General features: G+C 35.9%; 1 protein-coding gene across 3 annotated transcripts in view; it reads right to left on the bottom strand.

Moving 5' to 3' along the window:
* The window catches only part of WDR35 (WD repeat domain 35), a 51,562-nt gene that overhangs the window by 6,419 nt on the left and 19,883 nt on the right, over nt 1-25,260 (bottom strand). For 2 of the 3 annotated variants that reach the window (XM_006049157.3, XM_044926218.1), the window contains 12 exons: nt 24,427-24,459; nt 24,007-24,067; nt 18,012-18,156; nt 14,933-15,002; nt 13,789-13,842; nt 11,805-11,914; nt 11,120-11,330; nt 6,966-7,046; nt 3,422-3,558; nt 2,801-3,004; nt 1,798-1,944; nt 1,064-1,196 (listed from right to left, as the gene is read on the bottom strand). In XM_006049157.3, coding sequence (XP_006049219.3) covers nt 1,064-1,196; nt 1,798-1,944; nt 2,801-3,004; nt 3,422-3,558; nt 6,966-7,046; nt 11,120-11,330; nt 11,805-11,914; nt 13,789-13,842; nt 14,933-15,002; nt 18,012-18,156; nt 24,007-24,067; nt 24,427-24,459 — 1,386 coding nt within the window. The remainder of the gene's footprint in view (nt 1-1,063; nt 1,197-1,797; nt 1,945-2,800; nt 3,005-3,421; nt 3,559-6,965; nt 7,047-11,119; nt 11,331-11,804; nt 11,915-13,788; nt 13,843-14,932; nt 15,003-18,011; nt 18,157-24,006; nt 24,068-24,426; nt 24,460-25,260) is intronic. The other variant, XM_006049158.3, reaches the window with a different exon arrangement.

The following is a 25,260-nucleotide window of genomic DNA, read 5'->3' as shown; positions in this document are numbered from 1 at the left end:
GATTGATGTGATACTCAGTGTTAATCATTAACTAGAGGCTTACGGGAAATCTCACACTCACAGGGCTCTCAAATACCTCTATTAAGCAACGTTCCAGACAAGTTGGCTATTCATCTGTTCAGGAAACTAGGCCAAAAATGGAAGAGGGGAACCAGAACAAAAATGATTATGCCCATTGGGCTATATGCCAATTTTCAGACTATCTGGATTTTTTTTTTCTTTCTTAATATCTAAATGGTCAGAGTTTTTCTCTCCCCATTAATTATGCCGGAGAAGGCAATGGCAACCCACTCTAGTACTCTAGCCTGGAAAATCCCATGGACGGAGGAGCCTGGTGGACTGCAGTCCATGGGGTCATGAAGAGTCGGACATGACTGAGTGACTTCACTTTCACTTTTCACTTTCATGCATTGGAGAAGGAAATGGCAACCCACTCCAGCGTTCTTGCCTAGAGAATCCCAGGGACGACAGAGCCTGGTAGGCTGCTGTCTATGGGGTCGCAGAGTTGGACATGACTGACGTGTATGCAACAATTAATTTAAAGAGCCCAAAGAAGAAAATTTAGAACAAAGTTACAGAGAACTCTGCCTTTAGTTTCACTCTTTTTTTAAATGTTACATTCTTTGTTGTTAATATAATCTACTAAAGTCTAGCTATCTTTTTAAACTTTTCTTATAGTAAATTTCAAACATACATACACACGTACTACTCCTCACACCCACCTCAAATCACTCCGAAGATAATCTCTGACAACATATTTCATCTGTAAATATTTCATGTGTTCAGCTAATTTTTAAAGCAATGTTATGAAACTGACATGCCCCACACAAGACTGTAATCATGTTAAAATAGTAGGAATATGATTGATTTTTTCCTTCTCCATTTTGAAGCATTCTGTAATACTGAAAATTGTTTTAATAACTAAAGGATCATTTCACGCCTTAGAAACTGTGAAGTTATAATTTTTAATTTTCCATATGACAAAGTACATTTCCTCACTATAATAGAAAAGCTTTATAAAGTAACCTAACAACTCCCAAAACTGAAATGTATAATATCCTACTGGAAGCAACTTGTGGTTTTCTGGAAGTGAACTGGCAAGATTCTCCAATCCCACATAATCTTCTAACATATAATAACATTCAGCTAAGCGTTCCTGGTTCCGGCCTTGTACATAATATTGTATAGCATTCAACCTACAGAAAGAAAAGAAAACCTTTTAAACTAATGTGACTCTCCTGATAAATAAGCACTTTCACCAAAAAAGTTCTTTCATTAGAATGGCAGCACTAGTATAATATTATTCTAATCATCATCTTTAGTTATAAAATATCTTTGAAGCACATAAATTGAAAAACCAAAAAAAAACTGCATAGCATATTTTAGTTACAATATTCTTTGAACATTCTTAAGAAATACTGCTTTACTCTGACACAGTTGTATTTTCAAACATTGACATATATAAGTAAGCATACTGATCAAAATGATAGTTTCAGAATAAAAGCCAATGATTTCTGAAAATAAGCTACTATAACAAAACAAGCAAACAAACAGTAGAAAGCTACCTAGTGCTAAAGCATACGTCTTCTGAGTTTTGAAATTCCAAAGTCTTACAATGCTCACCTGACAACTGGAAGGATCCCTTGCTCCTCCATGGTAACTAGGGCTATGTGAATTCTGCGACCTGAAGGATGGTCTTCATTTCCCTGGCATTATTTCACAGGGAAGTACTCTACACAGGCAGCTACAATTTCAAGTGCAGAATGAATGGATGGGGGGTCCAGATAGGTGACCTACCTCTTCTGTCGATCAGCAAAGTAGTCTCCGATGGCATTGTGGGCTTGCTCAAGGAGACTGTCATCCGCGTCACCTGATCCAGTTTTCAGGAGCTGGAGTACTCTAAACCAATCTCCCAACTTCAGCCGCAGGCTAATAGCCAGATCTCTACAAAAAAAAAAAAGATATTCATTCATTCAACAAGCATTTAGCAAGTGCCTGTTATGTGCTAGGTTCAATTCTCCGATACAGAGAATACACAGCAATGAAGAGACAGATAAGGTAACTCTCTAAACATTTTAGAAATTTAGCCTGACCAGGAAAGAGGCAATGGGGAGAACCTGCAACAGGAAAAAAGAAACACTTTTCTGCCTCTTATTCTCCTAGGCTTTCAATTTACTTGGGCAAAATAATCCCTTCAGTAATAATCATTTCATCAGTTTCTTAGACATGATCAAGCTTATTTCATGTTTACATGTTTGGTTTAATATTTCTTTTCAAAGCTTAAGTTGTATTATTAGCAATCTCCTGAAAGTACAAATAATAAAAACTAGATATAATGTTCACAGCTGAAATGAAGTTCATATAGTAGTTTATATAAAGAAAAATGATATATAAAGAATAAAACCCAATCCCTAAATACCTTGGAATTTCATTTCATGCTCCTTGACAACAGAAAATTAAATAATGACCTAAACCAAAACAGAGAACCTAAATAACGAGTGGTACAATAAATGATAAAGCCCCTAGTCTCTGTAGTTACACGGGTTTTTTCCCCTACCAAATGAAAAAAATCTCCTATGGCCAGTCATTAACATTATGTAAAGACAGAGAAGAAAGCTGCCCCTGAATTATAAAGCATAAATTAAGGTCATGTTGAATGTCTGGGTTGGAATCCAAACTGAAGTTATTTTTTTAAAAGAAATGGTGTGATATATTTAGTCTATTTTACAATCCTCATTTGTTTAAAAAAAAAAATGCGGATTCTGGGAGCAGTCCAGAAACCTGCACCTCCAGCACGTACCTTCTGTCCATATCCAGATACATCCTTTCTGCCTCCTCAAACCGGCCGAAGTAGGCAGCCACCTCTGCCTGCTTCATGGGCTCGCTCTGCAGGTTGCCCAGGCGCTTCACAAACTTAATGCCCTGGTAATCTTTGCAACGCACAAACGCTTGCTCTGCAGTGTGCAAATCCAGTTTCTGAAGAGCTGCTTCAGCTAGCAGACGCCTATAGTAAAAAGAGAACAGTAAAAGCCTATGGTGAACTATAGATAAACCAGTCTTGAATCAGAACTCAATTACTACACCTATTGCTTCTAGTGAAACACAGTGGGAAGTGATTATTTTAACAAATTTATAAACTTTTTCTTTTTTTTTTTTTGCTGCACTGGGCTGCACGCAGAACTTCCCTGACCAAGAATCAAACCCATGGCCCTTGAAGTGGAAGTGCAGAGTCTTAACCACTGGACCACCAGGGAAGTCCTAATATTATGTTGACTATTTCCACCTCTAAATTTCTGTATTTTAAAAAGAAGAGCAAGAATGAAAGTTATTCCCACCAGGAATCTAGTATCAGAGTAGTGGACAACGGCTGAGATTTTACACTTGATACTTTATGAGGTTTCATTTATTTATTTTTAAATACCAAAGTCGGGGGTGTGGATTATCCTCGATGAACTGAGATGCATCCTCTATTCCAACCTTCTCGATCAATGCTCGACTATCTCGCAGGGACCTGATCTCAAAGTTAATGATATAATCCTTGTTTGGATATTCTGGATTCTAAAAGTAAAGATGAAAAGAGAGAAATCCAAATAGTTGCCTTTAGAGTATGTATTTCTTTCTAACAGTCTAAAAAAAAAAAAAAAAGGCAAACAAACAACTGTATCATATTATGAGCAAAACTGGGAAGAAAAGAAATTCCCATGTGTGGGTCTTTTGAATTTTCTGGAAAATACCCATAATCCAGCACTACAGTTACACACACCAACTTTGAAGCTAGAGAGCCTGGAGTCAAATCATGCTTGTGCCTACTGCTAACTGGGTATCACTGGCAAGCCAGCTGATTTCTCCAGGCCTCAAATTCTTCATCTAAAAAAATGGGATGGTAATCAAATTTACCTTCTAGTATTGTGAGGATTAAATGAGATAATACCATATCGAACACTGAGCACAATGCCCAGCTGTGTTATTCACCTTATTCAGTCTCAGAACTAACCTGACACACACTTGTTTCAGACCTTTGAAGAAATATACCTGCTGACTGAACCACAGCACCTTTAATCCTCTTCTGCTGCTACTGCTGCTAAGTCACTTCAGTCATGTCCGACTCTGTGCGACCCCAAAGACGGCAGCCCACCAGGCCCCGCCATCCTGGGATTCCCTAGGCAAGAACACTGGAGTGGGTTGCCATTTACTTCTCCAATGCATGAAAGTGAAAAGTGAAAGCGAAGTCGCTCAGTCGTGTCCGACTCTTCGCGACCCCATGGACCGCAGCCCACCAGGCTCCTCCATCCATGGGATTTTCCAGGCAAGAGTACTGGAGTGGGGTGCCATTGCCTTCTCCATAATCCTCTTCTAGTTGCTGAACTTCTTGTCCATCTCCCCAGCTTCTCTGCTGGAGGCCAGGAACTGTCTTTACTTGTTCCCAAACAATATTTGCTGAATCCATGAACCGATGAATTTTAGGTAAATAATTTTATCTACCAAGAACCTTCCTGATCTAAATATCTATCAGGTACAGTTGTAACAACAAATAAATACCTCATAAAAAGCTGTTAATTCCCTTCCTTTTTCTTCTGCACTTCTTCCTCCAAGAAATTTCTCATGTTATTTCTTTTTCCTATCTTACTGACATATAATTGGCATATAACATTCTATTATTTTTAGGTGTACCACACTCATGTTATTTCTTAAAACTGTATGCTTGAAGGAATCCACAGTTCAGATAAATATTTCCTGGGTCAACAAGGCCTCAGAGGGAACTATGATATGACAATATTCTTTTCTTTATGGCTTTGCATGTGGTAAGTCAGGCAGAGAACCAAATTGTCACCAAGAAGCTGGTTTCCCTCAGTTTAACAACCCCTACCAGTAAACCAGCCAATAGTCCTGCAGTGATTCTTCAGCCTAGTACAAGATATACACAAACTGTGCCCAGTGTATCAAGAGTTTTAAAGTTCACAGACTGAACTGAACTGAATTGAACCAGTTTAAATACGTGTTTTAAAAATTCTTCATAAGTGTCAATATAATCATTTTTAAGCATTCCAGAATCCAAGGCAATCAGCAACTATGAGCCTTTCTTGAAAAATGCTGTAATGATGAAATCCAGCCAACTAAAAAATTAATCAAAATTAAGAACTCATGCACAGAGAAAATACAGAAAAAGGCTGATTAGTAGCTTTCATTTAAACAAATATAAGACTAAACAACTGGAAACATAGGGTTAGAAAACAAAATGTAAACATTCTAAATCTTGACAAAGTAAAAATAATAATATAACTAATGAAGAAAGGTGAGAAAGAGGGAGAAAATGTAAGAGCATCATCTTTTAGAGTGTACAATCAATAATATCAAACATTAAGATGCAGTTTAAAAGCAGTAGTTTTTTAATTTCACTAGTTTCTTTAGTTTTTCAGTTTTCTTTCTTAACCCAGAAAAATGGCAACATTTGTGGTGGAAAAAAAAAATTATCTGAAGTTCTACAATTTCTTCAGATTCACTGTCGCCATTGTTTAAATTAAATTGAACACTAAAAAAGTAGATTGTACAATGATGCCACTTTTATAAAATTATTCATGTTTATTTCATCTATCATATCAAATCTATCTTTCCACATATTGGTTACAGTTTGCCAATGCAGGAGACCTAAGAGACACAGGTTCAATCCCTAAACCGGGAAGATCCCCCGGAGGAGGGCATGGCAACCCACTCCAGTATTCTTGCCTAGAGAAGCCCACGAACAGAGGAGCCTGGTAGATTACAGTCCAAAGGGTCACAAAGAGGCGGACACAACTGAAGCAATTTAACATGCAATCGTTAAAATATCTAGATTACAACAGAATTTCAGACCTTCCTTTTTGATGTTTGATTGCTGAGAGCTTTTAAGCCTCACCCCAACTCCTTCCCCTTCTGCCTCACATCTGGACAAGGTGATAAGAAAGTGTTAAGTGTTCCATCCTTTGGTGCCAAAGGAGTTTCAAACCACACATATCTCTACCTACTTATGGGAACCCTCACTCTAGCCCCACCCTCTAATTACCCAAAAAACCCTAGCCTGTCTCCTTTCCTTGCTCACAAATCAATTTTGAACCAGCTTAGGAAAGCTGTCCTTTCTCCCTGAAAAACCTCACTATGTAGCTAAGACCTTTTTACACCCTTTTGGTATGCCTGTGGTATTAATACTCTTGACATGCAAACAAAATTTGGGGTGCGGGCCATTCCTGCTGCTTTTGTGTGGTCATCATATACAGAAAAGACTGGATCACAATAAAAGAGTTGCAATTTACATTATCAAACTAAAATATGAAAACATGTTATAAAATGGAACATTTCTGGAAATTTAAAATCTACTATCCCAATTCCAAAAAACATACATAGTACATAGGAAAATAAACACTTTGAATAAGATGAAAGTAAACTTGCAATATATTCTCAGAGTAAAAAATTCTCAAAGACTGTTCAATGAAGGTCAAAGTAGAAGTTCAAAAATTATCTGGAATTTAGAAAGATTACTTTATAAAACCTGAAAATAAAAATGGAAGGAAGGTGGACCTCCAAATAAAAAGTTACTCAAATATTCTAGAACAAGAAAAAGACTATAAAGAAAATTATCAAATATTTCTTCAGTGTTCTCTGTTATTAACATAAAATAATGACAACTAACTACCCTTTCTGAGCTCTTGGTCCTAGCACTTCACTAACTGCTTTCTACTCATTATCTTACAAAATAACAAGAAAGGTCCTATTACTACCCACATTTTATAGAGATAAAAGCAGGTTCACAAGCAGGAAAGGAAAATGAAACTTTAAAAGATGAAGGAAGCTGTCTAAAGGTTGTGTGAGTGACAGAGCAGGCTGGAACTCTGCAACCCACACTCCTAACCAGCACCCCATACTGCCCAGGACAAAAACGAATTCCAGTCAAGCCAACAACAGAAATATAACTGTTTTTTAATAAGAAGTACCTTTAATATCTCATCCAAAAGAACAGATTTAATTTCTAAATCCTCAAAGTTACAGATATATCCAGAAGTCTGAATGGGTTCCTTTAAAGACAAAAACAAATGTTATGTTTAAAAGTACAAAATTTTCCTTCTTTGACTTATCATGAGTTTAAATTTTATAATAAAAATTCTCAAAACAAAAAAGTAGAGAAAATGTCATTAACACCCACATACCTATCATATAAATATTAACAGTTTGGAGATATACTTCAGTCAATTTTTTGGCTAAAGTATTTTAAAGTAAAGTAAATCTAGAGACATCATGACTTTCACTCCTATTTCAGTATGTATCTCTAAAACATAAGGATGTTCTCTTACATAGCCATATGATGATGATCACACCTCACATAAGCAGTATTAATTCCCTAATGGGATCCAGCATCAGCTTCTGAATTAATCCAAAGATGGTTTATACGGTTTGATAATTCTCATTCATTCCATGTAACATTAAATTTAGTTCTTAATGAAATTTGTATCTAAGTGTGTATATATATATGTATGTATGTGTGTGTGTGTGTGTGTGTGTGTATATATATATATATATATATATATTTATATATATGTCAAAGAAGTCTCATACCATGAAAAGTATGTTCTCTGTAACATTAGCCCGAGGGTATTGTTGATAGATTCATTTCCTATATGAGATTTAATTTGCCAACATGGAAATACATGAACCTGCTATATGTCTCTTTCTTGTCCTAGCGTTATACAGGCTTGTAGAAATAAAGTAGAGCAAATGCATATTATAATGTAAAGTAGCTGTCCTAAACCCCTAGTGGAAAAAATAGGTATAAATATTATATTAAAAAAAAATAAACTCCCAATATACCTAATACCTCCAAGAACACTGCAAAAAGAATAGGATAATGTCTGATAATGAAAATAACTCAAGAATGCAATTTTTCAAAATATATGTGTAAAGTCATAAATAGTAACCTAAAATCCAAATGCAGTAATGTATCAGATTTATAACTCTGAAAGTTAGTGCTTCATATATAATAGAAACTTAAAAATTTTTATAATAGGAAGACACTAAAAAGATGAAAATAAGTAAATACTGAATCATATTTAGTTTGCACTTAATATGTCTAAGTTTAATACTGAGGCTCTTGGAGGCATATTATATATGTTCATTAGGTTTTAAAATATATATTTTCTTTAAAAAGTAGAAATTGATTAAAATTATATGAGAAAACTTTATAAAATCCCTACACTTCCTCAAAAAATCATATTACATAAAGGCAAATAGTATGCTTTTATGAACAAAAAGAATCAGAACAAAGTTTAACTCACAAAAAAGTACACGTGGTAAAATATTTCTTATAGACTATAGGAACCTTTTAGAGGCTTTCTTTTGGTACTACATGTAAACCAAGTATACCTATATAAAAAGGTTCATCACTAGAAAATTTTTTATTTCTAGCTAGATAATTCAACAAAGCAAGGCAGACAAAAGATAAAAGTCATAAAAGATGATCTGTGGATAAAAAATAATACCAAAAACAAAGAGGAAAGGAGAAACAGAAAGGTAAGGAGAGTGATCAGGCAGGATCGAGATGGCATAGGAAGACCCTTTGTCCCTTTAGGACAGAATACGATGTCCTAAAGGAGTTCTAGTAAGTCCAGTTTTGAAGAGTATGTCCTCATGTGCTAGAGGCATGGCAAGCAGAGTAACTGACCCAACAGGGACCACAGCCAGCCAGTGTTCTCATGAATGAAAACAACAGCTTAGCATGGTTTATAAAGAAATTCAGTCAGTGATTAAGTCTTTAAGAAATTCACCTACCTCTGAATCTAACAGAAAACTGAAATACTTGCAAAGCCAGACAACAAACTCCAAAAATAAATAAATAAAAGGTTGTTCTTTTGAAACTACTTAAGAAACACTTTCCACTAAGCAAAGATTTGCCCTGGTCCTGGACTCACCATGTGTGCTGCACACACATTATAAACAACCAGGCATAATCCTCTCACTTCTCCGGGCACATGATTTCAAAATCAGTGTAAGTGGGGCCAACAATGGATAAAGGACCCTCACATTCAAAAAGTATTTCACTTCCATCCTCAAGTTTATCCCATGGTTACCTGCCAAACTTCCACACTTGTTTCTTGGAAAGGTCAAGTTTTCTTTAAACCTTTGAAAGACAGCTGTGCTTATACAGGTTAAAGGCAACACCCTGAATGCCCTTCCTTTGAGCCACTGGTGGTGGTAGCTGCTCAGTCGGGTCTGACTCTTTGTGAGCCTGCCACGCTCCTCTGTCCTTGGAATTCTCCAGGCAAGAATACTGGAGTGGGTTGCCTTTCCCTTCTCCAGGGGATCTTCTGCATCCAGGGACTGAACCTGGGTCTCCTGCATTGCAGGCGATTCTTTACCATCTGAGCCACCAGGGAAGCCCTTTGAGCCATTACTCAGGGTCTAAAAATTACAAAGATCCATAAGACACCTGGCTTCCCTGGTGGCTCAGATGGTCAAGCGTCTGTGTGCAATGCGGGAGACTCGGGTTCAATCCCTGGGTTGCAAAGATCCCCTGGAGAAGGAAATGGAACCCACTCTAGTACTCTTGCCTGGAAAATCCCATGGACGGAGGAGGCTGGTAGGCTACAGTCCATGGGGTCATAAAAAGTCAGTCATGACTAAGTGACTTCATAAGACACCTAAAAGCTTTAACAAAGCCTTTGAGGGCAATTTACATCAGGTCATTGGCCAACCCAAAGATCCTGAGTAGGGCTCAAATAAGGATATAATTTAGGATATTAAAACTGAAAATAATGCGGGATGGTATGGGGAGGGAGGAGGGTTCGGGATGAGGAACACATGTATACCTGTGGCGGATTCATTTTGATACATGGCAAAACCAATACAATATTGTAAAGTTAAAAAATAAAATTAAAATTAAAAATAAATAAATAAAAGGGCAAATAGTTTACCACTAAATAAATTATTACAGAAGATCTTCAGTAGCTCAGAGGCCCCAGCATGTAATTTTTTCCCAAGAAGGAAACGACAGGTCCAAACAAACATCAGTTACTGCCATAAAGCACGTATCAAGTCATCTCTTATTATTTCCACTGCTGCCGCTGCTGCTAAGTCGCTTCAGTAGTGTCTGACTCTGTGCGACCCCAGAGACGGCAGCCCACCAGGCTCCCCGTCCCTGGGATTCTCCAGGCAAGAACACTGGAGTGGGTTGTCATTTCCTTCTCCAATGCATGAAAGTGAAGTCACTCAGTCGTGTCTGACTCCTAGCAACCCCATGGACTGCAGCCCACCAGGCTCCTCCGTCCATGGGATTTGCCAGTCAAGAGTACTGGAGTGGGGTGCCACTGCCTTCTTCAACTAGCAGAGTACAATAGGAGTACTGAAAATGTCAAATTAAAAATCCACAGATAATTCAAAACTTGTTTAAAAGATTTATCTTCTTAATTATGTTTTGTTTAGGCTACCACTCAAATTTTGAATTCCCAAACACAATAGCTAAGAATTACAGAGCAGACTGACAGGAAAGTTCAGTGCCTAAAAATCAGTAGATGTGAGTCACAAGTAGAAAACAAAAAATATAACTTTAAAAATCAGTGAGAAAGGAGCATTCTGACACACCAGAGAGAGGAGATTATTAGTCATCATCCACAAGATTATCAGGATGAGAAAAAAACATGGATTACTGGCTGATAAAGTTCATGTAAATATAAATGAGACAAAGGTAGGCACAGAACAGGCAAAATAGAATGAAAGGACAAAGGAATTTCAAAACCACTTTTTGGTTAGGTTGCCTACAGCAACTTTGGTAAATAAGACTACAGATTCTCTTTTCTTTTAAACTTTGGCAAGGGAAGAAATAAAGACTATACAGTTAGTGACCATGGTTCCATCTTTTAAATAGAACAGATAAATGCTTAGAAAGTACCTTTCAGTGAAAGTAGAGAATATTTAAAAGATAAACATTAATCCCCCTTAAGACCAAATATTTTTGAGTTCCACAGAAATGTTCCTATTTATTTTCAGAATTCATGCAGCCAACACTAACAAATTTCTTGAAGAAACAAAGGAGAAACGTCCAGGTTTTGGTTTTTGGCTCATTATTTATGTACCATTAATGCTCGTTTCTTGGTTTTACCTCAGGATCCAAGTTTCTGAAAACATACATTCTTGTCTTCTCCATCACTGCAAACAAATCAGGATTATCTTTGGCCCACTTCATATCCCAGACATCTTTTCGCTCCAATTTTAACAACTCGCCAATGACTTGCTGTCCTGTGCTGTCTGTCACTCGAGCATCCAAGTCAAAGAAGGTTAGCACTCCTAAGATGTCGATGACAGCAAGGCGGCTACAAGTAATGAAATTGGAGGAGGGGAAGAAACAGTAATCTCGCATTCATGAATATAGTTACCTGTCACCATTCTTCAAAACAACTTCATCAGAACCCAGGAAGAAGGTAGAAATGGCTTTAAATAATTAACTTTAAACAAACATTTCCATTTTGCTTCCTTGAGAGAAAAAAGTATCCAAGAGACTAAAGCAACTGGTATGCAAATAACCTAAAATATTACAGTAGAATTTCTATATTTTGCCCAATTAGAGAAAAACATCTTTGCCCAATTCGAGAAAAACATCTAATATATATATATGTGTGTGTGTATATATATATTCCTAATAAATATAATATTTAAATACAAATATAATATAGTAAAACCACATTGGACTATACAAGTTGAAAACAAACACACATCTTTGCATTTGTTACATAAATACAACAATCCCAGTGGATGACAGTCTACCTATGGAAAGTTTTCAGACTTACCTAGAGTTGCAATTCAAGGATAATTGGTAGGCTTGACAATTAAGGGAGTATTTTTGAATCAAACCAACGTTAGGAAGACTGTATCTCTGAAAGGTGCCAGATTCACGACTCTACAGAAAATATTTTTGATTACTAAAGCCTATTTACCATAATAACTTTTAATTACAACTACAGGTCTCTCCATATGTTCATACATTTGCTTCAAATCCAAAGTGGTAGTGTCACAGTGAATTCTCAATTCTGATACTGATCATGTTCTGAGTATTTACCTCCTAATTTAATTAAAAACTTTTTAAAGTGGCTGAAGATGATCTAATTTTTTTCATGTAATATCCAAGAAAAAAAAGTCAGAAACCTAGTTCTTTTTAATACACCAAGTCTTATATCAGATGGAAGACATATCTAGGGTTATTTACAATTGTCTAGGTTAATATTCGGGGTACGTTGAAAGCTAACATATACAGCACTTACTGAACTAAATTTCATATACATGAAAAATAAATATAAGACCACCATACAAATACAGTTGTCACTGAAAGTCTATGTTGTCGTCCTGTAGCCATCTATATGATACAGATCGTGGCAAAAGGTGATGATCAGAAAGCAGTGATACAGTGAGTACTATTTCAATGTGTTTAAACACAGAACAGAAGGTAAGTTTCCATGCAACTCTGCAAGCCTTAAGGCTGACAAATCAACAGAGCAACAGACAGCGAAACCCTACTGTGCCTGGGGCCATGGCAATGGGAAAAAACAGGAGGCTACCCTCAGCCCACTATTCCCTCTCCCTTTCTGCCAGGAGCAGCTCTCTCCTCTGAGCACACTTCTGCAGAGGGCCTGTCAGGAAGACTGGGAAGGGCAAGGGACTGGTAACGAGGGCAGATATTTTTTTTAATGTGCAAAAGACAGGTACAGGCTTTAAAAGATTTAATATACTGAAGTACACAATCAGATTTTGTTTTTGAAAAAGTAGGTCCTATGACTTTGAGTTTGAAAACGTGATGGTTTTAAAAGCTCTTTATATTTCAACAGTGGAAAGTTTTCAATGCAGAAGGTATCTTTACACTACAATTTTTGCTGGTATTAAAACCGTCTGAGTGTTTCTTATAGGGAGACTCTCTCATTTAGGAATTAAGTCCATTTCTATGGTTGATCTGACTTGCATTTTCTTTTTATTTTTTCCTGCAAATGTCAGAAACACAACTAACACAACCAAAAAATGTGCTATGTAACAAAGAATATACAAAGAAAAGACTCTCCATAGAGCTGACTATAAGACAAACTGCTTAAAACATACACCAAATTCATTTGGTGAGAAAAATGAATACTATGTTCTTAAGATTTTCCCCCCATATGCTTAGCTAATGTCTAAAGAATGTAACTAGAACTGGAATATACACACTCAAGGATCTATTTACATAATTCAAATTTAATGACTCTACCAGCTTTACTATATTCAGCATTTATTTCTAAAATCACTATTTTCAAATATCAGAGCTCAAGAAGAGACACTATAACATTGATACACTGATTTTATTTGAAAAATTCAGCAAAAATTTACCACAGACCTCTTTATTTTATTGGCTAGCAAACACACTACCTCTTCATTCTAAGTCTTAACGAAAACAGCTGAGCCAAAGCACTTTCTCCAGTACACAACAAAGCAGGCTACATAGAGGAAACTTTCCAAGACCTACTGCCACCGTCCAATCTATGCCACATTGGCCAATCTTTACAGGGCTCACTCAACCCAGTGACAGACTCTCCCCAGCTGGCCACGAGTCTACTACTTTCACAGTTATTTTTTGCAAATGATTAACAATTTGTGAGGCAATCTTTAAAACTTTATTTTCTTTTGTTGGACCTAGTAAAACTTGAGGTGCCCACAAGATGAGATTCAAATCCAAAACATATTGCTTTGCCCTGTTTTCACCACTTAAAAGATTACTGTTCATAGAATAAGTTTTTTTTTTTAACCACTTACCACAATCAACGTCTTATCAGATGCAGTTATGGCACAAATCGGATCCCTTGTGCCCTAAAATAAATCAATGTTACTCTTTATTAAACATTTATTGAATGACTGATCTGGTATAAGGTGGTATGCAATTCACTAAGAAGAATACTTCAGCTATATATTTATTAACTTAACCACTATTTACTTACTGAGCACCTACTATGTAACAGACATTGACGCGCTGGAGATACTCGGATGTAATCTTTGCCCTCAGGGATTACTCAAAAGTCTAGTGGGGAATAGTGGACCCAGCGCCTAACAACAGTACAGTGTGATCAGAGTAGGGGTAAACACGAGAGTTACGAGAACACAGAGGGAGGAGCCTAAACTTACACCAAAATGGGAGGAGAGGCAAACACTTGAGCTTAGTCGTAAAAGATGAATGTTTAGCATGAGGACCAGCATATGCCAAAATAAAGAAGGGGTAAATGGTATGGCACTGTTATAACCTGGATGGATCTTTAAAAAGAAAAAAAAAAAAGAAAAGAAAAAGCCATTCTCAAAAGGTGACATGCTATATGATTCTCTTCATAAGACATTCTCAGAGTGATAAAACTATAGAGATGGAAACAGATTAGTGATTGCCAGGGGACAAGGATGGGGGTGGAGAGTGAGTATAAAAATGAAGAAGTAGCATTAGGCAAGTTCCTTTATGGTGATAAAGTTACATAAAACTACACGTAAAAACTAGTGAAAACCGAATAAGGAATTGAGTTGTAGTCTAGTTCACAGCATCATTACCAATGTCAGTTTCCTGATTTTGATATTATACTATCATTACATAACATATCACCATGTGGGAAGCTGGGTAAAGCGGTTTTACGTGCTATTTTTGCAACTTCCTATGAGCCTAAGATTGTGTCAAAATAAAAAATTTTTTTAAATCAAAAGAAGAAAACATAGCAGATCTAGAACAAGTTGGATCAGATTCATTTTGATATATGGCAAAACCAATACAATATTGTAAAGTTAAATAAAATAAAATTTTAAAAAAATTACTAGAATAATATGCTATTCACTGGAAACAAATTTTTTCATGTCTCAAAATAAAATTACAGTATTTAAAAATCTATGAATATTAACATTTGCTGGCACTAATAAAATCACCTACTTGAATGGCTTTACTATAATCAAGCGCACCATCCAATGATCCAGAAGGAGTATCATCAACATGATAAATTCTGGAAAAAAAAATTCAAATTTCAATGACAGTGTAAGTAAGGTTTATACTATTTCATGATCTCTAGAACAATTAAAGGATTGGATGACACAAATGAATACTGTTATTTAATATTAATGTCCCGATTATTTTAAAGAGTTCTTGACACAGCTCAACCTTATAAAGGCAGAAACTACCTACCATGTGTTTACTAGTTATGCAAGGGCCATGTTCCTGGAAGCTGGGCCAAAACTATACCTGGACATTGAATCACAGATTTCCAATGAATTTCAGTAAGCCGCAAAAGATATTCTCCCTTACTCTCCCGAGGAACATTTGTCAGGAACAACTTCTAAAGCATCAAGTGTCTCTGTTGTTTCTCCGTAATTTCCTTTTTATTGATATGCTTAATAAAAGTAAAACTTAAGTGTATTTGGGAAGCTCTAGTTAATGAGATTTTTGTTCTGAGGAAAAGAACCTTCCCCTAAGCTTCCTGTGTTATAAAATGGCACCACCTCAGGTGTACTGTCTCTTGGATACCTTTACTGTAACACTTACTCACAGCACAGTATCACTGCTAGTTTACTTGCTTTTCCCACTAGGCAGTGATTTTCCTAGAGGCAAAGACTACATCTCTAGTGCCTGCCACACACTGTCAGGCGCTCTATAATGTCTGCTGAAAAAAACATTAAAATGAATGGAGGAACAGAGAAACCTCATCACTGAGTAGCTCTGAGGCCCTGTGAAAGTTATTTAACTTCTCTGAGCCTCAATTTCTTTATCTGTAAAAGAAGGCTAACAATTTGCCCTTTGCAGGACTTTTGAGAGGCATAAATTAAATGATGTTTGTAAAGCACACATGTACAGAGCCTGATCCATAAAAAAAAAAAAAAGAGTTTGAGACATTGTAGCTGTAATATAATCATGGGACATTAAGCCATTTTCTACTTTTAAAATATCATTAAATTTTATCATTGTTAAATTGAAGTCACATTTGTAGTTCCACCAACATAATAAGGAGATCAAATGTTAAATTAATATAGGTGACAGAACTGCATGAAACACAGAAAGGTATACCAATTTAGAGATAACCATATTTCTACTTTTTAATACATTTCCATTAAGTACATACAGATAATAATTCTACTTAGCTGTCACAAAAAAAAAGTCAAAGATTAGAATAGGAGGTATCTCAAGAGATCACCTGACTCAAATCCCTTTATCAAAACAAGTAGGGTACTACAAGAAAGGCCAATCTTAAATCAAGGGGCTCAGAGCCAGATAGACCTGGCAGTATGTCTCATCTCTGCTTACCAGCTGGGCACCTCTGTCTGTTTCCTGTGAAACAGGAATAATATGAGTACTGACAAGATGCACCAGTATCTGGCACGCAAGAAGTAACAAGAAGTACTCAATCAATGCTGGCTTTTATCACCATCACCAGCTGTATTTTACAGATGACGAAACTGAAGTTCAGAGACAACTGGCCCAAAGTCATTAAAACTAGCAATTATATTCCAGACAGAAATATAAGGAAATGATGCCTTCTTTATTTAAACAAAAGCCGGAATCGCTTTAGCTCATTCACAGAGGACACTCACTCCGTGGAGAGGCTAGACTTTTCTTCCCCAGCCTTGTCCTAAGATCTACCTTCTCCCCACAAACTGCAGGTCTCGCGTTATTACTGCTATGTCTGCCACGTGCTCTCCTCAAAGAGGCCAGAAGTTATCTGCATTGAGTCTCTCAGGACTACTGAGAAGACAACACAGACTCTCTTTCAACTGTTTTTTGGGTTTTTTTTTCTGCTTCCACATGAATTCACATATCCAAAATACTTTTACTGGGGTTGTATCGCCTACCTTAGTACACAAATGAGTCATAAAAGGAAGGGAAGACTGCATTAAGATCTCAAGTATGTCTGAAGGAAAATGATTTGAAAAAAGGAACCTGAGATTTCTGAAAAGTCTGCTCGCTGCCCACCAACAACAACACAGGCCTGTGCCTTCATTAAGAATCATCAGGTTAAAATTACTCAACCAAATGCTTTGCTTAAAGGCTCAGGATAACAACAAAAGAGCAACAAACATGGAATATTGCTAACAGAGACCACGTAACTTACAAAACACAGTAAATGCACTGCAATACTTACTACAAAGAATCCCTCCATCAGGGCTCCTAATTTCTCCATGTGGTAGAGTCGTCTTTACCCCAACTTCTAAGAAATAGTTCCAACCCCCAAGCCCCTGGAATCCAGGGCAAGAGAAAGAAGGTGAGGGACCAGTTCTGCCCACCTATAGACTTTTTCCATATCTGCGTCTAAGGACTTGCCTCACCTGTGATGATTATGACAATAGAATCATCCCACTTTCCTGGAAAAACCTCTACCACTAACCCATAGGAATGAAGTTTTGGTTAGACATTTAGATTTCAATTGAATAATCACATTTCAGTGTAGCATTACAACTGTAATATGATGAGAGTAGATGAGTGAGAATAGCCATTCCTTATAAAAACATAGGCTTCCCGTCTTTATCTCTAAAGGCCTTTTTTTTTAATTATACGACATGCTACTTCTCTTTAAACACATAGGGCTTCCCTGGTGGTCTGGTGGTTAAAAATCTACCTGCCAATGCAGTGGACACCGGTTTGATCCCTGTTCCAGGAAGATCCCACGTACCACAGGGCAACTAAGCCCGTGAGCCACAACTACTGAGTCCGCACATCTGACAGCCTGCGCTCCACAAGAGAAGCCACTGCAATGAGAACCCCATGCCCTGCAATTAGAGTAGCCCCTGTTTGCCACAAATAGAGAAAGCCTGAGTATAGCAACAAAGACCCAGTACAGCCAAAAGTAAAACTAATTTAAAAAATTTAAACACACCAATCTGAAAGATAATCAAATGAATGGAAAAATATTTTTCTAGTAATCAAAACAATTTACGGTTCTCAAGCATGACAATTTATAAATAGCTATGTCTGATTTAAATGTGATATGGTTGAGCCACTAAAAAATGTGCATTAAAAGATATACCTTTCTCTCCCTTCTTTTCGAGACCGGGTGATCTGATTAATTTCCAGTGCTGTAAGCTTTTTTGCCACACGATATTGCCAGATATAGAATGCTTCTTTCGAAGCTGCTATCACATGGGTTTTGGTCATTGTAACAAATAATGGCACTATTAAAAAGAAAAAAATCTGGTTACAATTAGAATCACAAAAGGTTTGTGCCACAAATGACTTCAGCTATCATGAGTCCAACCCCTTATTTTACAGACGGAATATTCCAAACACAGTCTGAGAAATCAGAAGAGTCAAAAGCCTGTAGGACCATACAAAAATATCAACTCAAAAGGGATCAAAGACCTAACTACAGAACTCTTAGAAGAAAACTTATGTGTAAATCTTTGTGACACTGGGTTAGGCAATGATTTCTTAAATATGACGCCAAAAATGCAAGCAATAAAAGAAAAAAAGGAGATAAACCTGATTTCATCAGAATTAAAATATTTGTGCTCCAAAGGACACCATCTAAAAAGTGAAAGACAATCCACAAAAGGAAGAAAATATTTGAAAATCAAATATATGATAGGGAATTAAATCTAGAATGTCCAAATAACACTTATAACAATAATATATCACAATAAATTGGATAATTTATTATTATCCAATTAAAAATTGAGTAAAGCATCTGAATAGACATTTCTTCAATGAAGATATACAAATGGCCACTAAGCAAATGAAAAGAGGCTCAACATCATTAGCCATGAGGCAAATGCAAATCAAAATCACAATAATACTTCACATCTACTAGCATGGCTAGAATCAAGATGTCAGACAATAATGAGTATTTGCAAAAATGTGGAGAAATGGTAGGAATGTAAAACGGTGCATCCACTTTGAGAAACTGCTTGGTAGTTCTTCAGAATGGTAAATATAGAATTACCATATGCCCTAGCAATTCCACTCCTAGGTATACACCCATCATTAATTTAGAAAAAGATATTCTTCAAAGTTCCTTCTCACTAAGAATATATTATTTTAAACATCTTTTCATCTGTTCCATTTCATAGTGAATATTTTAAAATTTCCACTGTGTACCCTTTGATGAAATAGAAAATCCATTGTAAACAGATAAAGAAACAGAGAATCAAAGATACAAAATAACTTGCCCAAGGTTAGTCAGGCAAAAATAAACAAAATAAACAATATAAAACAAAATACACACATTTACACAAAACACAGAAAAACAAAAAACTCATAAAAGCTCATTTTAGTACCTAATTTCTAAATTCACAGTTAAAATGGTACAAAATGTATTTTTCAGTTCACAAACACTGTACAAAGTAATCATTAATAAAGTCAGGATAATGGGAAAGTGTTAATAACAGCTACCTTTATGGAGTTCTTATGCTGTGTACTATGCTTGGTCGCTCAGTTGTGTCCAGCTCTTTGTGACCCCATGGGCTGCAGCCCGCCAGGCTCCTCTGTACATCAGGGATTCTCCAGGCAAGAATACTGGAGTGGGTTGCCATGCCCTTCTGCAAGGGATCAAACCCATGTCTCCCACATTGCAGGCAGATTCTTTACTGTCTGAGCCACCAGGGAGTTCTTGCCGCAGTCCAAATAAAGGACATTTAAGGCAGTAAGAGACATAGGAACTGAACAAAAAATTAGAAACTAGACTGATGGTATGGTGTTAATTGAATAAACAAGTTGAGATCAAATACAATAATTTTTATATGCTAAATACCTCAGTAAGTTGAATTATATTTAAAAAAATTTTTTTCATTACAATTGTCACGATTTGTCTATTCAAAATGTGTACCAACTGCTACCAAACTCTAGAGGGAGCAAGAAGCCTTCTTTTAAAGAACAGCTGATTGGAAGGCAGTCCTGAGAATGGTGGCAGAGTCCCAATTTAGGGGGAGCCTTGAGTGAGACGAAGGAGCAGGCCACATCCAGGTTTTGCTCAACTTTCGCTGATCCCATCTGCACTAAATCATAAGATATCAGTAAATTCTACCATGGATACTCTGACACAAATAACTATTATGCCTTTGGGGTGATATGAAGTTCACAAACCTTAACTGCTTTCTAATAAAATAGTGTTTCCTAAGCATATAAAAGCATTTTTAACCAGTGCTTAGCTACAATTAAAAGTTATAGTCATGTTTCCTTTTTTTGGATACAGCCTAAATCACAAGTTTATTATTAGCTGAATTCAAAATTTAAAAGTTAGTGGTTCACAGCAAGTCAAACTTTGGATTCAAATCACAGGCACTTGCTTTAAGTTTGTGTACATGGTCCGTCACTCAGTCATATCTGACTCTGCGACCCCATGGAGGCCTTAGATAAATTATTTATTCCAGCTGAGCCTCGGTCTGCTTACTGTAAATTGAAGATAATAATATTACCAACCTTACAGAGCTACTTGAAGGATTAAGAGAGAAATAAATATAAGCATAGTATAGTATCTGGCATAGAATACATAATTAATAATAGTAATTTTAAATGCCAGTATTTACTGAATTTCTAAAAATTATGCCAGGTATGTTATGTAATTACATTAGTATATAATTAATATATCACATATATAATTCATACCTACCCTGTAAGGTGGGCACTATCATTATCCCCACTTAGCAGATGAAGAAACTGAAGGATAGAATGGTTAAATAACTCTCTAAAGTCACACGACTAGAAAAACAATAGAAGCTGGGACACGAACACAGCCAATCTGGTTCCAGAGTCTGTGTTCTTAACCACTATGGCAGACTGCTTCTCCTTAAGGGTTAATAACTGTTAGATGTGGTTGCTATTATTTTTGCTTTTTATAATAAAACTATATAAATTCACTAGTCAATACAACAAAAAACAAAAATATATATGAAATGTGTTCTTTTGAATCATTATGGCAATAATTTTGGCAAATTCATATGCATAGATAATGCTATCTACATAAATTATGCTAGATCTTTATTTATTATCTATCCCATCCAGGTGGTTTAGTTCTTAAATTTCCTGGAACTAAGCCTTTAGGAAAAAGTTAGAAGACCACATATTATAATAGATAAAATATTTTAGGAAAAAAACACAGCCAGAATAAAAGCAGTCCATGTCCTTCTCAACTATTCAATATCTGGAAAAAAAAATTGAAATCTCTATAAAGATTACTGGAAAAAAATGTTAAAGTAATTACGCTTCCATTAATTGAACCTTGTTAACACTAACAGGTAGTAGTTAGTAGCCAAGCAACGATGTAAAATAATTAAAAACAATCTAGGAATTCACATATAAGTAAAACCTGATTGTAACATTATATTTTAATGCCGAGACCTGAAATAAATGTCTACATCGTAATGTTCCCCCCCTTTCCTACCTATTCATTTCTCGGCCTTTTAAAGAGCTGGTAAAGTGAAACTGCGCTGAACAACTTTGATCGTTACCTCTCGCTGAAGAGGTATACAGAAGATTTAGTGCATGAGCTACAGGCCAAGATGAGGAAGGCCTTATTTGCTCTCCCCACCATGGCTGCGGCACAGGCAGCTGGTACTTTTCAGGCATTTTTCATGCCTTCATTCCTCTGCAAATGCTATTTCCTCCTCTTTAAATGTCACTCAAAGAAATACCCACCCTTCAGAACTCAGCTCAAATGAAAGCTTCTGTAAGTAGAGGACATGTCCCTAACATCCTTACGCACGGATATCCACTCAGCCAGCACCTTGCACAATACCAAGCACACAGCAGGGGAGAAAGAGTCACTGTTCAATAGATGAACTATATTTTAATTCTGTCTTTAGACATCCCACAGGAAATGTGAGAATTAACTTCTTATCACTCCTCGCACCCAGTATAGTACCTGAGACAGTATATGCTCATTGGTGGTTTGCTAAATAAATAGATTCTCTTTTAAATATTTTTATACATTCAATAAACATTTGTTACTGGGCAAGCACAGTGGTAGGCAGTGGGGATACAGAAATGAAACAATGTAGACAGATCTTTAAGAAGCTCAAAATTTCGCACGGAAAATAGACAAGAAAATCAACAATCACAGTGCAAAGTACTTTGGACAGAAGCACACAGAAGGAATTGAGGGCTTAAAAGAAGAGGTCCCCCAAATGGTATCTGGCTCTTATATGTACAGTACAACAGAACCCTACAAACTAAACTTTATATAATATATAATAATATACAACGTTCTTTTTCAAAGTTTCTACACAGGCTTTCAGGAAGAGTAGATGACAAAAATTATACTTCCTAGGACAATATCAGTTAAATACTTTTTTTGCTTCAGCCTCCAGTCCTCATGAAAATTTGGCATAAAAACTTTAAAAAGGAATTTTACAGGATATGTATGAAACAAAAATGTTGAGTCTTTGGCTGGGTTTACTACAGAGCAGTGAAAGAACTGCTTGTTAAAATTTCAGCCAGCAAGACCGCAAAATAAAAAAGTCTCAAGACTCAAAAATACAAATAATCATGCCCTCAAGCATTTGCCATTTTTTGAAGGTAAAGGATTTACATCTGGCTTTATTAAAACACAGACTGCCTGTGATTAAAATTACTTTGAGGCTAACCCTATCATCCTTATGATTCTATTTTAAAACTTTCGATATTAAAAAGAAAAAACATATAATCTGAAGATTGACATAATTTATCCTTTACATTTAAGACTCACATTTTTAATAAATAGAAGATATTCATGTGGTAAGAGTCTGCAACAATTTTAAGCTAAAGAACACTAACATTTACAAAGAATACTACCATTAATGTACATATATAAATATAGAGAAACATATAAACAAACCTAACAGTGAACATAAGACAAGAAGTTGAAAAGTTTCAATGCTTAAAAATGAGCTACCAAGGCCCTAAACATAGAGTATAAAATCTTTGAGACCAGCTAAGTATTTTTCACTGGTGGCTCAGTAAGTAAAGAATCCGCTTGCATTGCAGGAGACCCCAGTTCAATCCCTGGATCAGGAAGATCTTCTGGAGAAGAAAATGACAACCCACTCCAGTATTCTTGCCTGGAAAATTCCATGAACAGAGAAGCCGGTGGGCTACAGTCCATGGGGTCACAAGAGTCAGACACGACTCAGCAACAAAACCACCAAGTGTGTTTTACATTTGCTTGTATCACTCAAAGTCCTTAGCAAAATACTTAGAAGGCAGAGTTTAACATTTGATTGTTAAGGCTCAATGTGAAATCTTAAAAAAAAAAAAAAGACTAATTCTCAGATTGAGAAAATAATTCAATAGATCAATGGGTTTTCAATTTTTGAAACCTACTATTTTTTCTAACACCATATCCAATCAACTAGCATACTCTTAAAAAACATTATTTTGGAAGTTATAGTGAAATGGCAATAAAATATTTGGTAACAACTTTTGACAAAATACTAAGAATAAGATTTGGAAACTTTTGTGGTTACTTCCAGAGCTATTAGAGGGCATGATAGATCTAAAGCAACAAATGTCTTCTGAAAACAAAAAGTCAGGAAAATTTTTTATGTTGTTCCTATTAATAGACTGATTTCATCAGAAAAATCTGAACAGGGAAAACTCTCTTCCACAAGCAGCTAAAGTGTTCTTTATGGAAGAGAGGTATTTACAAGCAGTTTATTAGTAATAAGAGTGGTTTCATGGCAAAATTCTTTCTATAATCCTCAGTTTATTACATACTAATCATCACATTGGATCCCAATCCTCATACAATTATATTTCCCATTAAAAGCAAATAATGGCAGTATAGCAGTCATGAGATTATTGTGAATTCTGGAGTAAACTTATGATTATTGTACTAAGCAGGATCCTTCTGAGAGTGAAATGGGACATTACTAATGATTTTACTATGACAACAGGCATAGACTGGTACCGAACCTGAACCAAGCACACTAGCAAGTATGCTCGTCCTTGTTTTAGAGAATAACAGCCTAGTTGATAATACCATTGTTACATTTTAAAATTAGTTTACAAATAAGACTTGAATAAAGATGGAGTAAACATTAACATTTCCTTACCAAGATCAATGTATTTGGGATCCAGAGGTGTGCCAATAGAATTACACAGAACTAGAACAAACTGAACAAATAAAACAGAAAGTATCAAAACCACTGCTTATGCACAGTAAAATAAATAATGTTTAACAAAGCATGTTTATCTCTTTTTCAAGTATCACTAACATAGAAAGAATTGATAAAAATTAAATACAAAGAATAGCAAAGATAATCTACAGCACAAAAGTAAAGAAATATAAACTAAAATTAAACTAAGGCTGTTTCTAGTATAGTGGAACACTGGTTTTTAAGAGACCATTTAAGAAACTCAAGTACACTGACTACATTTCATTATTTATATTTCTAAAATTGCTGATCAGCTATAACTTCAAAACTCATTTTTATCCTATAGCCAGCTATATAAAGGCTAATTTAATTTGTTACCATTGCACCAAATGTTTCCATCTCGTTCTCCTCCTTTGAAGCAATATATAAATGACATGAGAAATTCAGAAAAATTCAGTTAATTCAGGAAAAAAAAACATTATCCAACCCACTGAAAATAACTTAAAATGCTAATGATTAACATATACACAAATAATTATCAATGATTCCTATTAGGAAAAATAATCAAGCATAATGTATACTTTACGTAAGATAATTCTAATGATAATTTCATTTTTTGATGTTAGTCATCTTCTCCATATCTAGTACTAAGAATACTATTTTATACAGATGTTTTTCTGATTAGAATAATATTTTCAAACAAGCCCATTCTCAATGTTCTATTTATGCACAGATGCTTTCTTTTCTCAGTGTCTCAAAACTTGTTTAATTTCATAAACACAAACTAAATGGTAAAAATTATACTAAAATATCATGATTTACTCTTCCACTGCTTAAACTTATTTACTGCCACAAAATACAAGTGTTTTACATGCTTATCATTCACATGCTCAGCTCATGGTTTAAAGAACCAAATAAGACTTCTTACAAAATCCCCCCAACTTCCCATTTCTTGCTGCCAAGAGTAATTACTTTCAGCTCCTGTAATTCACTCCTTCGATATTTACCTCCACAAGCGTAAGCGACGTGTTTACAGTGCTGCTTCTTCACTCTGTTTCACCTTGCGACACCACGCACCACTACCCACTGGGAAAGCTAAGCACGCGACCGTCTGTCACCCTTCTGGCCCAGCCTCCCATCTCACATTCTCACCCCTCCATCTTTCCACTATAACTTTGTTATATCAGAACTTAGGGCTTACACTGGTATTAT

Source organism: Bubalus bubalis, chromosome 12 (genome assembly GCF_019923935.1).
Source record: "Bubalus bubalis isolate 160015118507 breed Murrah chromosome 12, NDDB_SH_1, whole genome shotgun sequence".
Taxonomy (NCBI): Eukaryota; Metazoa; Chordata; class Mammalia; order Artiodactyla; family Bovidae; genus Bubalus; species Bubalus bubalis.
This window is presented reverse-complemented; position numbering and strand designations above follow the sequence as displayed.